The sequence below is a fragment of the Eriocheir sinensis genome, chromosome 14, assembly GCF_024679095.1.
Source record: "Eriocheir sinensis breed Jianghai 21 chromosome 14, ASM2467909v1, whole genome shotgun sequence".
Taxonomy (NCBI): domain Eukaryota; kingdom Metazoa; phylum Arthropoda; class Malacostraca; order Decapoda; family Varunidae; genus Eriocheir; species Eriocheir sinensis.
Genome location: NC_066522.1, coordinates 6,911,169 through 6,927,969, shown reverse-complemented (window position 1 = coordinate 6,927,969; position 16,801 = coordinate 6,911,169). Strand labels below are relative to the sequence as shown.

The window sequence follows — 16,801 nt, the reverse complement described above, 5'->3', positions numbered from 1 at the left end:
CACTGGTGGGATATCGGTTTGCATCCTCTCTTGTCCTGTTGTATCTCCCCCGAAAGGGTAACACTGTAACAGGAAAAGTGATGGCCCATGCTCTCCAAAGTTCATAGAAAATGGGAAATTTCAAGCACACAGAAATTAATCTAGATTCTAGAGTCTAGAGGGATGGGGAGCCGTGTAGTGCAGCTGACTTGCCTGATGGGGGAGCCTCCCATAATTCACTCTGAGAGTGGGGTACCTCTTTGGCCAACTGGTTAAGGAGTGGCTCTCCCATTTCGCTGGTCGCGGGTTCGATCCCCGGCACCGGCAAAACCTTTCTTTTGGATAAATTTCTCTTGTGTTTCATTACACGCTGTGGTCGTGTGGGAGTGTAATAAAGAGTAAATCCAGGGCGTTGCGCACATTTATCTTAAAGAACAGTATCAGTTTGCTCTTCATAATGTTACCTATACAAATGGTGGTTACCAAATCTTCAACACCAAATCCCTATCCTCCTGATTCAGAGGCTTATGATTCATTGTATGTACAAGCAACGATCAATAATGAAAAGTATGTTCTGGGCGTAATTTACCGACCTCCTAAATCAAATGAAGACATTGATGGAAATCTCTACGCAGAGATAAATAGAGTTATCAGAAATAAAAATGCAATAATATGCGGTGACTTCAATAACTCCTCCGTTAACTGGAATGCACTTTCTGGCGACAGAGAAGGCGAGAGATTAATTGACTTTGCACAAAATTCATTTCTTAATCAAACTGTTACCATGCCGACACGCGGAAATAATATTCTTGATTTAATCTTCGCGACCGATAGTCATCTCATAACTGCCTGTGAGGTAGGCGAGCCATTTGCAAGCAGCGACCACAGCATTATAAGATGTACTTTGAATGTTGAAACAAAAGCACGAGCAAACTCACTCTTAATACCTAATTACAATAAAGCAAATTTTATGGACCTAAAAAGAGAACTGGCTTCAGTAAATTGGAATCATTTGCTCAACAACGTCAGCGTTCAAGAAATGTATAATCGTTTTACTGCACAAATCATAGCGAGTGTAAATAAATTCATTCCACTCAAGCCATGAAGGACTGATAATCAAAAACCGTTGTGGATGAATAATTACCTACAAAAAATCATCGTCGAAAAAAGAGAATTTTATAAGAAATATAAACTCTCACATAATTCACAGGATCATACTAATTACATCAATGTCAAGAGAGAGAGAGAGCGAAAGGAAAATCAGAAAACAGAAACGCGAATATGAGATGAAAATATCACTTGATGCCAAGAAAAATCCAAGGTTATTTTTCAGTTACATAAGAAAAAAAAAAAACTGTTAAAAATAATATCGGCCCACTACTATTAAGTGGCAATACGATTAGTGATGATAAAGGCATGGCGTCGGTCCTAAATTCAACCTTTAGTAGCGTATTTACAAAAGAGAACATGACATCGATTCCAGCCCCGAAGAAAATTTTTCAAGGCCCTGAAGAACATAAGCTTGCATTGACCGAAATTGATATCAGCGAAGTGCGTGCGTACCTGCAGAAAATAGATCCAAATAAATCTCCGGGCCCCGATAATTTATCTCCTCGCGTGTTAAGAGAATGTAGTCAACAGCTAGAATTACCCATAACATTAATATTCAGCAAGTCATTAGCACAGGCCAGTGTGCCTCTCGAGTGGAAAAAGGCCAATATTACCCCGATCTTTAAAAAAGGAGACAAAAAACAAGCCAGTAATTATCGTCCTATCAGCCTTACGTCTGTCCTAATTAAACTATTCGAAAAAATAATCAGGGATAAAATGATCACTTTCCTTGAAACAAATGAATTGATAACTGATAGTCAGCATGGATTTCGTAGTAATCGGTCTTGCCTTACCAACCTATTAACCTTTTTCAACGATGTTTATACATGTTGGGACGCCCGAAGCCCATATGACGTAATTTACCTAGATTTTCAGAAAGCGTTTGATAAAGTTCCTCACGTCAGGGTTATTTTAAAACTGCGTTCACACGGTATTAACGACCATCTATGTGCGTGGATTCATGACTGGCTCACCGACAGAGAACAACGTGTAGTTCTTAATGGTGAAGCATCGGATTGGCAACCCGTCACCAGTGGCGTTCCCCAAGGTTCGGTCCTGGGGCCAACACTATTCATAATTTACGTGAACGACTTAGAAACTGATATCCTATCAAAAGTAGCCAAATTCGCCGACGACACCAAATTAGGAGGTACGGTAATGAACAGTCAAAGTTGCGAGAACATTCAATCAAACTTAAAAAAGACTTGCCGACCGGAGCGAAAAATGGCAAATGAGTTTTAACGTAGATAAATGTAAAGTAATGCACATAGGTGAAAAAATCCTAACTTCAAATATCAGATTCAAGGACATGAGCTCAGCGAAGTAAAACAAGAAAAAGATCTTGGTGTCATTATCAGTAACACTCTTAAAATGAGTGATCAATGTTCTGCAGCGAGTAAAAAAGCCAATATGATGTTGGGATTAATCTCAAGAAACTTTGGTTATAAATCACCCGAACTTATGAAGAGATTATATTTAGCATTTGTAAGACCACACCTAAAATACACCGTTCAGTTCTGGTCACCGAAATATATCAAAGATCAAGTTTTGCTAGAAAAGATACAGCGACGAGCAACCAAACAAATTCCAACGCTCCGAAACTTGCCATATGACAAGCGTTTAAAGCGTTTAGATATGTTTTCCCTAAAAAAGCGAAGGATAAGAGGGGACTTAATTGAAGTGTTCAAAATCCTTAATGGATTCGACAACATTAACCCAGATAGTCTATTGCAGAGAGACACCAACACAAGAACACGCAGCAACGGTATGAAGTTAAAGGGAAATCGATGTAACACATTGGTGTACAGAAGTTTTTTCTATAACAGAGTCGTCGATCACTGGAATAGACTCCCACCGTCAGTAGTTAGCGCACAGAATATCAATAGCTTTAAGTCTTCTTTGGATAAGTACTTCAGGGATATAATATTATACTGACCCTTTTTCGCATGTTTTCAGACAGATTGCAGCAAGACCTCAACCTATATTCATATAATTCTCCCCCACAACCTAGATTGCAAGTAGCGAAAGTCAACAATAGAGTAAAGCAACAGTTAATGTCCGCATGACAGGTGGAGTGAGGTGTGGGTGCAGTAAGGTGACAGGTTACTGGTGCGTGCCTAGTACCGCCGGTAAAATGAGGATCAAGCCTCCACCTGTGCCCCTGAAACTACACCTCACCCATCGTGAGAATTAGGGGGGATTCTGGGGCTGCCCTGTGTAGGCCACTCGTCCTCTTCCAATCTCCCTGTATTTCTATGTTCCTTTGTTCTTATGTAATGAAGTCATTTTCCTCACAGCTTAGGTTACCAGTAGTGTAAGTTAAGGGTAGAAATTTCCTCTTATTTCTCTCTTTACTGTAAAATTTCCATGGCCCTTTCTTCCTTAAAGGTACATGGTGTTCTCTTCTAACTATTTCCTGCCGGCGCGTTGCCGGAGGGAGAGGTGGGTGGGGAGGAGCCTTCATCTATTCTGTCCTGTCCTACCACACGTAGATTACTAGTAATAGCGGTAGTAAACAGACACCCTCGCCATAGACCGATAGGTCTTCTGGTGTCTGTTCTTCCTATGTATTCCTATGTATGTATTCTTCCTTTCTTTTCGTCTGTGGACTGGGTTTGAGGCGTGTTTGTCCAATGTCACATACATCCGTCTCTCACCTGAACTTCTCCATGGCGTCTTCCACCCCCTCAGCCACGTAGTACACGTCTTGGTAATCCTGGTCTTGGTACGGCTGCACGGCGGTCAGGGAGGGCTCGAACTCGCGTCTCTCAGGCTTGTCGGAGAGCGAGTGCTGCAGCTCACCAAAGCTGCTGAGGAGGCCCGCGCCCCACGCCCGCACCTCGCCGTTCTCCCGACACAGGCCGAACTCCACCGTGAACCAGTACATCTGTGCGTGTGTGTGTGTGTGTGTGTGTGTGTGTGTGTGTGTGTGTGTGTGTGTAACAGTGAAAAGGGAAGGGAAGATGAAGAGTTGTATACAAATGTTACGGTAATGTCAAGTGAGAGATTAAAGATAAGTATAAAGACTCCTTTCTCTCTCTCTCTCTCTCTCTCTCTCTCTCTCTCTCTCTCTCTCTCTCTCTCTCTCTCTCTCTCTCTCTTAAAAACACTCACCGTTGCAAACTTTTCAATCTCTTCGTCCGAGGCCCCGAGGGAGGCGAGGCCAAGCTCCTGCGAGAACTGGGCGAAGGCGGGCTGGGCGAGAAGCGGCGCGTGGCCCAGCAGCTCGTGGATGGCGTCCCTGGGGTGGCGAGGGGTGGGGCGTGAGGGGAGCAGGGGGGGGGGGGAGGAGGTGAGGGAGGTTATGTTAGGTTATGTTAAAGTTTTGGGTAAAGGGAAATCAGTCCGAATTTCATGTAAGGGATAAGGAGAAGATTCATAGGCTACAGTTAACGAAAAAATAAAACACTCATAACATATTACTCCCCTGTAGAGTTAAAAAAAAAAGAAAAAAAAAATCGAAACGCCCGCTATGCAGTGTGTCAGCGCGAAAGCAAGGGAAAGCAAAGTTAAACAGGGAGAACTTCATTGGTTCCATAAGCCTTCTAAGAATTAATGCCAAAAATAGCATAGAAAACTACTATGGACAACACTGTAATAGTGAAATCATGAAAAATAATGGTTAACTCTATAGCGTCAGTAAAATAGACAGCACAAGAATGAACGAGTGGAGATACTGCCTAATTCTTGCACGGGGCTATTACACTGGGCAAATTTTCCGTGGATCGTCAGTCAAACCACGATTTCCGTTGGCATGGTTCTCATATTTCCGTGGTTTTCTGACGTGTCCACGATCTTCCAAAGCTACGGTAGATTTCATCAAAGGAAGACGGTATTACTCACCATCATCATCAGCAGCAATAACAAGAAACAAATGAAAATCACGCCAGGGGAAATCGTGTTTTGACTGAAGATCCACGGAGAATTTGTCCAGTGTAATAGCCCTTTAAGCTGTGAAGATACATATCGACTCTAGAAGCATTACTAAGACGAACAGCACACATATAATGAGAGGGAAACAATAGTGGTTAAGTAGGTAAGTCAAGTAAGCCAGTAGTACTCACGGCTCGGGGGAGTGGTGGGGCGAGGAGTGGTGGCGGATGTACTGCGTGCACTGAAACACTCTGAAGGCGAGGGAAGCCAGGAAGTCCCTCGCTGTGAGAAGTCCTGCGGCGGGCCTCAGGCTGAACCCCGTGCGTTCTGGCGGTGAGGGTGTGATGAGGGTGGTGAGGGTGTAGGATGGGGGAGAGGAGGAAGGAAGGGTGTGGAAGGAAGGTGGTGGAGGGTGTAGCCTACCATGGTGATGTTAAGAGAAAAGGTTTTGAAGAGTAAGTGGTAAGGGTGTAGGATGGAAGTGTTAAGGAGAGAAGGGTGTTGAAGGGTGGTAGCGAGGGTGTAACGATGGTGGTGAGAGAAGTATGGGAAGGGAGAGTGAACGGTGAGAAGGCTGTGGGTGAAGGTGGTGAGGGATGGGGGTGATGGTGGTGGTGAGGGATGGGGGTGATGGTGGTGGTGAGGGATGGGGGTGATGGTGGTCAGGAGGGAAGATTATGGAAGAAAGATGGTGAGGAGGGAAGGTCATGGAGAGTAGAGGATGAGGGCTACGAAGTTGGTGGTAAGAAGAAAGGCAGTGGAAGTGAAATCTTGAATGTGGTTGCAGAGAGGAACAATATGCTATAGACACTCACCCATTCCCCAACTCTCTCTCTCTCTCTCTCTCTCTCTCTCTCTCTCTCTCTCTCACTTCACCCAAACTCCTCCTTCTCCCCCTTTCCCTCGTACTCACTCTTCATGAACCGCGAGACGTCTTCCAGCTGCGGGATTTGGTCGGCGTCGTACCCGCACTCCCTCTTCAGGATGTCCCACACCTCGCGGTACTGGCGGCAGGCGTGGGTGGGCACCAGGCGGTCCAGCTCATGAAACACCGCGCCCCAGGTAGCGATCTCCTCGGGGCGGTACTCCACGCGGGGGATGGGCTCGCCGCTGGTCATGGGAAAGGATGCACGAGGGTATGTGATGAGGATGAGGCTATAGGTCAGTCGTCTTCGTAGGCTACATAAGGGAGGATACACGAGGATATGTGGTGATGATGATTATACAGGAGGTCAATCGTCTTCGTAGGCTACATAGGGGAGGCTACACGAGGATATAGGAGGTCAGTCGTCTTCGTAGGCTACATAGGGGAGGATACACGAGGATATGTGATGATGATGAGGATACAGGAGGTCAGTCGTCTTCGTAGGCTACATAGGGGAGGATACACGAGGATATGTGATGATGATGAGGATACAGGAGGTCAGTCGTCTTCGTAGGCTACATAGGGGAGGATACACGAGGATATGTGATGATGAGGATACAGGAGGTCAGTCGTCTTCGTAGGGTACAAAGGGGAGGATACACGAGGATATGTGATGATGAGGATACAGGAGGTCAGTCGTCTTCGTAGGCTACATAGGGGAGGATACACGAGGATATGTGATGATGAGGATACAGGAGGTCAGTCATCTTCGTACATAAGGGAGGATACACGAGGATATGTGATGATGGTGATACAAAAAGTCAGTCATCTTCGTATATGAGGGGAGGATACACGAGAATGTGATGAAAATGAGGCTACGAGAGGCCAGTCATCTTCGTGCATATATAGAGGATGATACACGAGAATTTGTGATGAAAATGAGGCTACGAGAGGTCAGTCATCTTCGTGCATATATAGAGAATACACGAGAATGTATGATGAAGATGAGGCTACGAGAGGTCAGTCATCATCGTACACAGGGAGGGATACACGAGGATATGGGATGCTGCTGCTGGAAGAGGTCAGTTATCTTCGTCACCTCTACGTTTTTGAGTCCGTTATTCATCGTGTCTCTCTGGTCCATGAATCTGTCTTGACTCCATTTGAAATCTTTAGGCTATATTTTCCGACTTCTACGCACCTTTGTCCATCTCTGTCTCTTCCTCAATTTTCCGGACCACGATTCAATTTGCCATCCTATTCCTTTATTTTCCTCCTGTTAATCGTATTACATAAGCACCATGACCATTTAGGCTGAACCGCTCCTCCAGGGTCCCATTCGTAAACCACTTTTTGTTTTTTTCTCTTAATTCTAAACCTGTCCATTAAACTAATTACTATTTTAGCGGGTCCTACCTTTTTTTTTATAGAATATTGGAACTTTATCAACGTCATCACTTAACTCCTTGCAGTAGTTTAGTGAGGCTACACTGCAGTAGATGCATTTTCAAGGAATGTAAATTAAGCTGTCTTAATTTTTCTTAATTAAGATAAGTTTCTGAGACTGGATCACTTTCATATTTCTTTTATGCACAAATTTTAGAGAATATCCTTACTATTAGGAAGGGACCAGAATTGTAGCAAAATTACACGTACATTACGAATAACCAGCGTTTCTGTTGTTAACCCCTTGAAGTAATCAGTTACTGCGCTTTTTGGCGGCAACACAGCGGTTTCTAGCTATGAACAAGTACCTGCTAGTTCAGAGTCCAAAAGCACATTGTAAGGGTTATTCTTTCCATCACTTAGTACACTGGATTGGCTCATATTTATCAAATTCCATTAGCTATTTGTTGGACAAGTCAAACAAATAGTCTGGAAAGTTTCCAGCAATAATTTTCGCAACATCGACCAGTCTGATTAGTCACCTGATTTTGGTGTTGCAGGCGAAGTTACTAATGGCGCTGGCTTGGGGCAGTCAAGGTCAAGGACGTAAAGATGTAAATGCTAGCCATTAACTGACCGAAAACTATCGTGATAGACACCAAGTGCCCCCACTCTGATATTTTATTATTTACCTGAACTCTCACCCATATCGCAAAGCTACCCCCTCATCCACCTCAAAGCCTTACTCTCGCCCCCAAGGCCGCCCACACACGTCCAGTTTTTCCTGCAGTCGCCCAAACTGTCCAGAAAACCGGCAATTTACCAGACCGTGAATCAGGGGCCAGGGGTCCCTAGCCCTGCCAAATACTTTACTAAAATCATCATATGATCCAAATCGATCTATCACTTCATACAGATCATGCAGAGCGACAACAGGTTAGTAAGACATGACTCACCCCTCGTGAAGCCACACTGTGAGCCATGAACCGAATCATGTTTCTTTAATTGGTCGCGAATAATGCCAGCTATCACAGATTCTATTATTTTTGTTTTGTTATGTTCTTGAGCTGCTTCCCAGGGTCTTAATATATTATTTTTTACCCCTAGTGTGTCTGCCGTCAAAGAAGCAAAACCTCCCTTCGCTGCTCACAAGGTGTAGGAGAAGGCGATGTCCGGGGTCTGCTTATTATTCTTATTCATATATTCTCTACCCTTAGCCTGTTTGCGTTTTTTATACAGCATTCTTTACTCTTATGTCTGCCGTCAACAAGAACAACCTCCTTTCGCTACTCACTAAGTATAGGAGAAGGCGATGTCCGCGATCTGCTTCCTCCGGGCGCGGTACTCCTGGTCCGCGAAGCCGGGGTGGTCCATGTCCAGGTCGGGCTCGTACTTGGTCATGAGGTGGTTACACATGTCCAGCTCGCTAATGTGCTTCGGGAACCATGGCTCTGGGGGAGGGGAGGTTAGGTTAAGGGGGGGGGGTGGAGAGAGAGAGAGAGAGAGAGAGAGAGAGAGAGAGAGAGAGAGAGAGAGAGAGAGAGAGAGAGAGAGAGAGAGAGAGAGAGAGAGAGAGAGAGAGAGAGAGAGAGAGAGAGAGAGAGAGAGAGAGAGAGAGAGAGAGAGAGAGAGAGAATGTATTTAGAAAGGGCGATAGTAGAAAAAGAAGGAAGAAGATTGAAGACTGTGATGGTGATTAATAAAAAAGGAGGGGAAAATAAAGAACAGAGCATATAAAAGAAAGGGGGAAAAGTATCATCATCATCATCATCATCATCATTCTCTTTCTTTTTTCTCCAGTAGTGATATCTATTTTTTTTTTTAGAGGAGACCGTGCAAGGGCGTCAAAAAAGAAAAAAAGAAAACAATAATGAAAAATAAGCCCGCTACATACTGCTCCTGAATAGAGTACAGAGGAGTGGCCAAAAAGAGAGGTCAATTTCGGGAGGAGAGGTGTCCTGATACCCTCCTCTTGAAAGAGTTCAAGTCGTAGGCAGGAGGAAATACAGATACCCACACTACATCTCTTCCACCTCATTCTCTTCTGTTTATACTACATAGATTTCTACCTATCCTCCCAATCCTTTTCCTACACTACATTATTCTCCCTCTTTATCATACTCTCCCTCTTCTTTATCTTCTTTAATCCATCTTTCTCATTTTCCGTATCCTTCTTCACGTTATCCCTTCCTTTATTATCAACTTTATTTCTACCTATCCTCCCAATCCTTTTCCTAAACTACATTATTCTCCCTCTTTATCATACTCTCCCTCTTCTTTATCTTCCTTCTCTCTCGCCTTCCTTTTTAATCCATCTTTCTCATTTTCCGTATCCTTCTTCACGTTATCCCTTCCTTTATTATCAACACACAAACAAGGAGGAAGTAAAAGGGAATTGAGATGCGCTGAACATCAACAACGTTACAAGAAAACACACGAGAGAAACCCACGAAGGTGAACCTATTGCTAAGGCTGTATATTTCCACGAACCCTTAACTGAACCGAACTTTAGCATCGTGAGTGCCGAGATGAGTGAGGAATAACACCTGTTTATCTCTTCTTCATCTATTGTGGGAGAGTGAGAGAGTAAGAATGGGTGAGTGAGAGAGGAGGTCAGCGTTGCCAGATTATCGTATTCACCACATTGTATTTATCATTTTTAAGCCTCAAACTCTCGTACCTGCACAAATATCGATTGAAAATTAAAGTTAGCGTTAAAGCTGTTATTTATTGATGCTCTTTTTTTTCTTTTAGCCATAGTTATCGGTCCAAAACTACGAAAATGCATTGCGATGAGTACGATAATTTGGCAACGCTGGAGGAGGGTCAAAAACCACTCCGTACTTTAGTAAAAAACGAAGAAGACTCCCAACCAAGACATCAAAGCCAAGACTCACCCTTGATGGAGGAGTGGTGCTCGGAGAGGAGTCTGACGGCGGCGATGGAGGCGCCTTGACGCAGGCTCTTCAGGAGGCTCAGCAACGGCTCCCGCAGGATGTCGATGCGGAAGAGAACGTCGAAAGCCACCCCCTTGCGGGACGCCGGGCGGCTCTCCACGTGGACGACGGTGCCCTTGAAGTTCTGCGGCCGAGAGAGAATGGTTGTGATGGTGGTGGTGGTGGTGGCGATGGTGGTGGTGATGGTAGTGGTGGTGGTGGCTGCGATGATGGTGGTGGTGGTGGTGGTGGGGGCGGAGTTGGTGGTGATGGTGGTGGTGGTGGTGGTGGTGGCGATGGTGGTGGTGATGGTAGTGGTGGTGGTGGCTGCGATGATGGTGGTGGTGGTGGTGGTGGTGGCTGCGATGATGGTGATGGTGGTGGTGGTGGTGGTGGCTGGGATGATGGTGGTGTTGGTGGTGGTGGTGGTGGTGTTAGGTGGGTTGGTGGTGGTGGTGGTGGTGGTGGTGGCTGCGAGGATGGTGGTGATGGTGGTGGTGGTGGTGGTGGTAGCTGCGATGGTGGTGGTGGTGGTGGTGGTGGTGGTGGCTGCGAGGATGGTGGTGATGGTGGTGGTGGTGGTGGTGGGGGCTGAGATGTTGGTGTTGATGGTGGTGGTGGTGGGGGTGGGGGTGGGTGCGATGATGGTGGTGATGGTGGTGGTGGTGGTGGTGGTGGTAGCTGCGATGGTGGTGGTGGTGGTGGTGGTGGTGGTGGCTGCGATGATGGTGGTGATGGTGGTGGTGGTGGTGGTGGTAGCTGCGATGGTGGTGGTGGTGGTGGTGGTGGTGGTGGCTGCGGGGATGGTGGGGATGGTGGGGGTGGTGGTGGTGGGGGCTGGTTTGTTGGTGGTGTTGGTGGTGGTGGGGGTGGGGGGGTGTGGGTTGGTGGTGGTGGTGGTGGTGGTGGTGGCTGCGATGATGGTGGTGATGGTGGTGGTGGTGGTGGTGGTGGCTGAGATGATGGTGGTGATGGTGGTGGTGGTGGTGGCTGCGATGGTGGTGGTGGTGTTGGTGGTGGTGGTGGTGGTGGTGGTTGCTGCGATGTTGGTGGTGGTGGTGGTGGTGGTGGTGGTGGTGGCTGCGTTGGTGGTGGTGGTGGTGGTGGTGGTGGCTGCGATGGTGGTGGTGGTGGTGGTGGCTGCGATGGTGGTGGTGGTGATGGTGGTGGTGGTGGTGGTGGTGATGGTGGTGGTGGTGGTGGTGGTGGTGGTGGCTGCGATGGTGGTGGTGGTGGTGGCTGCGTTGATGGTGGTGATGGTGGTGGTGGTGGTGGTGGTGGCTGCGATGATGGTGGTGATGGTGGTGGTGGTGGTGGTGGTGGCTGCGATGGTGGTGGTGGTGGTGGAAGAGATGATGTTGGTGATGGTGGTGGTGGTGGTGGTGGTGGCTGCGTAGATGGTGGTGCTGGTGGTGGTGGTGGTGGTGGTTGCGCAGATGGTGGTGGTGGTGGTGGTGGTGGTGGTGGTGGTTGCGATGGTGGTGGTGATGGTGGTGGTGGTGGTGGCTGCGATGATGGTGGTGGTGGTGGTGGTGGTGGTGGTGGCTGCGATGATGGTGATGGTGGTGGCTGCGATGATGGTGGTGGTGGTGGTGGTGGTGGCTGCGATGGTGGTGGTGGTGGTGGTGGTGGTGGTGGCTGCGATGATGGTGGTGATGGTGGTGGTGGTGGTGGTGGTGGCTGCGATGATGGTGGTGATGGTGGTGGTGGGGGTGGTGGTGGTGGTGGTGGCTGCGATGGTGGTGGTGGTGGTGGCTGCGATGATGGTGGTGATGGTGGTGGTGGTGGTGGTGGCTGCGATGATGGTGGTGATGGTGGTGGTGGTGGTGGTGGTGGTTGCGATGATGGTGTTGGTGGTGGTGGTGGTGGTGGTGGTGGTGGTGGCTGCGATGATGGTGGTGATGGTGGTGGTGGTGGTGGCTGGGATGGTGGTGGTGGTGGTGGCTGCGTTGGTGGTGGTGGTGGTGGCTGCGATGATGGTGGTGCTGGTGGTGGTGGTGGTGGTGGTGGCTGCGATGATGGTGGTGATGGTGGTGGTGGTGGTGGTGGTGGCTGCGATGATGGTGATGGTGGTGGTGGTGGTGGTGGTGGTGGTGGTGGCTGCGATGATGGTGGTGATGGTGGTGGTGGTGGTGGTGGTGGCTGCGATGCTGGTGGTGGTGGTGGCTGCGATGATGGTGGTGATGGTGGTGGTGGTGGTGGTGGTGGCTGCGATGATGGTGGTGATGGTGGTGGTGGTGGTGGTGGTGGCTGCGATGATGGTGGTGATGGTGGTGGTGGTGGTGGTGGTGGCTGCGATGATGGTGGTGGTGGTGGTGGTGGTGGCTGCGATGATGGTGATGGTGGTGGTGGTGGTGGTGGCGATGGTAGCGGTGGTGGTGGTTGCGATGAGGGTGGTGGTGATGGTGATGGTGGTGATAGTGGTGACAGTGGTGGTGGTGGCGATGGTAGTGGTGGTGGTGATGGAGGCTGTGATGGAGGTGATGGCTGTGATGGAGGTGGTGGTGGTGGTGATGGTGATGGTGGTGATGGTGATGGTGGTGATGGTGGTGATGGTGGTGATGGTGATGGTGGTGATGGTGGTGATGGTGGTGGTGATGGAGGCTGTGATGGAGGTGATGGTTGTGATGGAGGTGGTGGTGGTGGTGATGGTGGTGGTGGTGATGGTGGTGATGGTGGTGGTGATGGAGGCTGTGATGGAGGTGATGGCTGTGATGGAGGTGGTGGCTTCATGGAGTGTTTAGGGCATAGTATAAGAATGCACAGTCGCCTCATTCTAGGTTCCAGTTCGCGCATGACGTTGCACGGTTTCGCTGCAGGGATACGAACTTCAGATTCATTGTTTGCGCTACCTTTAACTTGCGTTCTATCGGTTCCACATGAGTCACCCCTTTAATTTCAGTTTTCTCTCTTGGAAGCCATGAGCCTCTAGGATCACTGATAGGAACCGTGTGACGTCATCATTCTGCGCATGAGACAAGTTTGTGTTCTCTGACTGTGGTTTAGGGGAGAGAAGGAGGGGGTTGAAGAGCACTGCGGTGAAGAAGACAAAGAAAGGGGATGTGAAGGAGGAGGAGCAGGAGGAGAAGAGGCAGTGTTTGTTGTTATTATTGTTATTTTTGTTTATATTGTTGTTGTTGTTGTTGTTGTTGTTGTTGTTAAGGTAGGATTAAAAGAATAAGATCAATAACAACAACAAAAAAACAAGGATTATAACATGAAGAACAAGAACAAGAAAGATGATGTTGATAAATAATAATAATAATAATAATAATAATAATAATAATAATAATAATAATAATAATAATAATAATAATAATAATAATAATAATAATAATAATAATAATAATAATAATAATAATAAGAATAAGAAGAATAAGAATAGAAAGAAGAGGATGAGGAGGAGGAAGAAGAAGAAGTAGCAGAAGAAGAGGAAGAAGAAAACGAAGGAAAAAATAATAGAAAAATAAGAGAACCAAGAGGAAGAGGGTAGGAAGAGGAGGAGGAGGAGGAGGGCGGATTAACTCGTCCTAAAACTTTGATCTACCCCTAAAGAGAAGAATGAAATGATTAAAAAAAGGGAGAAAAGAGCAAACGAAAATAAAACATTAGAAAAAGAAAAAAAACACAGGAGCAAATAAAGAAGAAAAATGAAAGCGAGGGTTAATTACGTTCATACGAGTGGGTGAAGGAGAGGGGAAGAAGGGGGGAAGAATAAGGGGTCATTTATCTTGATGGCGGATTAGAAGAAGGGGGAGAGGAAGATATTAGATGGAGAGTGATTATTATGTGTGTTTGTGCGCGAAGGAGAGGAAAGGAAAGGAAGAGAAGGAGGGAGGGAGAGAGAAGAAAGGGAGATAAAAAGGGAGATAAAAAGGTTAGATAGAAGAGATTATCATGTATGTGTGTCTGTGTGTGTGGGAGGAAGGGAGAACGGTGGAAGGAGGGAGGGAAGAAAGAATGAAGGATTGATGAGAGGGAGGGAGGAAAAAAGAAGAGAGAAGAGGAAGCTTATATACTTCTACAGACAGAGAAAGAAAAGGTAGGAATGAAGCGATATTTTGTATAAGGGAGGAAGGGGAAAAGATGGAGGGAGGGAGATGAAAGGAAAGAAGGAAGGGGGGAGAGGGAGGAAGGAAAAGAGAAGAGAGTATTAAGAAGAGGTAAGAGGAAAGCGATCATTATGTGAGCGGAAAGAAGGGAAAAGAAGGGATGAAAGGAAGGAGAGAGAGAGCGGGACGAAAATGGAAGAGAGAAAGAGAGAAAATAAATAAGAGTAAGATTCGATTCCGTTTCAAGAGAGGGGAAGAGGAGACAGCCTTTCCCTCTTACCCTACATTGTTCCCTCTTCCTTCCTCCCTTTTCTCCCTCCCTCTTGAAAGGCACGCAGCACAACCTCAGATTTAGTAGGCCTCTTCCTCCCAACCCCCACTTTTTTTTTTACTTTGCCTATTCATTCTCTTGCCTTCTTTCTTCTTTTTCCCTTCTCTAAAAAAAAAAAGTACACATCTTAACCTCAAATTCAGTTCTTTTTTTATTTCTTTGCCTTTTCATTCTCTTCCCTTCTCTCTCTCTCTAAAAAGTACAGATTTAGCTCCCTCCTCTTTTACGTCTGCCCTTTCATTCCTTTTCTCTTTCCTTCTTTCTTTATTCTATTCTTTATTCTTTTTTTCCTTTCATCATCTTTACCTTTTCTCTCCATCGCCTGCCTGACCCTTCCTCTCCCTTTCTTTGCCTCTTCTTTACTCACCACATTTTCTTCTCCCCCTTCTTTTCCCTCACCACACATCGCTCCCCTTCTCCAGTTCTCCCGCCTCTCACCACATTTATTCTCCCCTTCCTACCCTACTCGTTCTCCCTCTCCCTTTCCTTCCTATTTCCTTACCTCGTCTCCTCCCCTGTCCACCCATCCTTAATTAACCACCTTCTTTCTCCCCTTTCCTTCCCCTCCCTCGTTCTCTTACCTCCTTCTCTTCTTTTTTCCTTTCTTTCCTGTCTCTTTGCATACTTCTCCCCTCCCTCCTCCTCCCCTAATATCACTTCCTTCTCCCCCGTATTCCAACTTCTGATCCCCTTCTTTCTCCCCTTCTTTCCTTACCACCTCACCTTATCACCTAACCGCTCCTCCTCTCCCATCCTTACTGCCCGCCCCCTTTCTTTCTCCCCTTTCTTTAGCTTCCTCTCCCCCGTACTCCCTTCAACGTACCACTCCCTCTCCCTTCCCCTCACCATACCGCTTCCCCTCCCTCGTCCTCCTCTTCTACCCCCTCACCTCGATGGTCTTGATGACGCGGGGCAGCGCCGAGATGCCGTCCAGCAGCGACACCACCAGCGCCACCGTCTGCGGGGCGTCGGGCTCCCCAGGACTCTGCACCAGGAACACCTCCTCCTCGCTCACCTCCCCGTCTGCTGGGTGGAGGGGAGGATGAGGATGAGGATGAGGAGGAGGAAGAAGACGGGTAGAGGAGGTGGTGGTAGAGGATGAGGATGAGGAAGAAGAGGAGGAAGAAGACGGGTAGAGGAGGTGGTGGTAGAGGATGAGGATGAGGATGAGGAGGAGGAAGAAGACGGGTAGAGGAGGTGGTGGTAGAGGATGAGGATGAGGATGAGGAGGAGGAAGAAGACCGGTAGAGGAGGTGGTGGTAGAGGATGAGGATGAGGATGAGGAAGAAGAGGAGGAAGAAGACGGGTAGAGGAGGTGGTGGTAGAGGATGAGGATGAGGAAGAAGAGGAGGAAGAAGACGGGTAGAGGAGGTGGTGGTAGAGGATGAGGATGAGGATGAGGAGGAGGAAGAAGACCGGTAGAGGAGGTGGTGGTAGAGGATGAGGATGAGGATGAGGAGGAGGAAGAAGACGGGTAGAGGAGGTGGTGGTAGAGGATGAGGAGGAGGAAGAAGACGGGTAGAGGAGGTGGTGGTAGAGGATGAGGAGGAGGATGAGGAGGATGAGGAGAGAATGAGTTCACCTGTCTTTACTAGAATAAGGTTCACATTACAGTCTACAACAATATTCTTATTCGTATTCTTATTATCATCATTATTTTTAGTTCCACAGCTATTATTATTCTTTATTGTTATCAGAACTGTTTAGCAACTTGAAATCAATAAGAAGACAAAGACAATAGATATACAAGTGAAATTCTGCTTGTGTTATATAAAATATGAAAATCACAATGAATAAAAACACATAAACATAACGTTTAGAGTCTACATGAGGCTGTGGGTCTACGCAAGGCGGCTCTTAATTTAACATCAAACCACAAATCCTATATTTAAACGTTAATTCATCTTTTTTCTTTTAATGTATCTATTGTATTGGTGCTCCCCATATGACTGAAAAGTCCGCACCACCACTCCAACCATGTCTACCGAGTCCTCACTGGTCTAATTCAAACCCTTTACTGCAGGCCCGTCCTTGCTCTCAAGTAACCAAAAGCTTACCGACATCACAGTTATTGACACAGTTCCATTCATAATCTTCCACAGAGTCTCCATACACCTTTCTTTGTGTGTGCGTGCGTGCGTGCGTACGTGCGTGTGTGTGTGTGTGTGTGTGTGTGTGTGTGTGAGAGAGAGAGAGAGAGAGAGAGAGTGTGTGTGTGCGTGCGCATCTGTGTTTAACTCTTGGGTGAAAGCGATGATAATTTCACTAT

At 47.0% G+C, this 16,801-nt stretch overlaps 1 protein-coding gene across 1 annotated transcript in view; it reads right to left on the bottom strand.

Moving 5' to 3' along the window:
- The window catches only part of LOC126998376 (tyrosine 3-monooxygenase-like), a 66,590-nt gene that overhangs the window by 13,292 nt on the left and 36,497 nt on the right, over positions 1–16,801 (bottom strand). The window contains exons 4-10 of the mRNA XM_050859970.1: positions 15,422–15,555; positions 10,111–10,294; positions 8,508–8,664; positions 5,876–6,072; positions 5,154–5,289; positions 4,204–4,330; positions 3,747–3,976 (exon numbers count right to left, since the gene is read on the bottom strand). Coding sequence (XP_050715927.1) covers positions 3,747–3,976; positions 4,204–4,330; positions 5,154–5,289; positions 5,876–6,072; positions 8,508–8,664; positions 10,111–10,294; positions 15,422–15,555 — 1,165 coding nt within the window. The remainder of the gene's footprint in view (positions 1–3,746; positions 3,977–4,203; positions 4,331–5,153; positions 5,290–5,875; positions 6,073–8,507; positions 8,665–10,110; positions 10,295–15,421; positions 15,556–16,801) is intronic.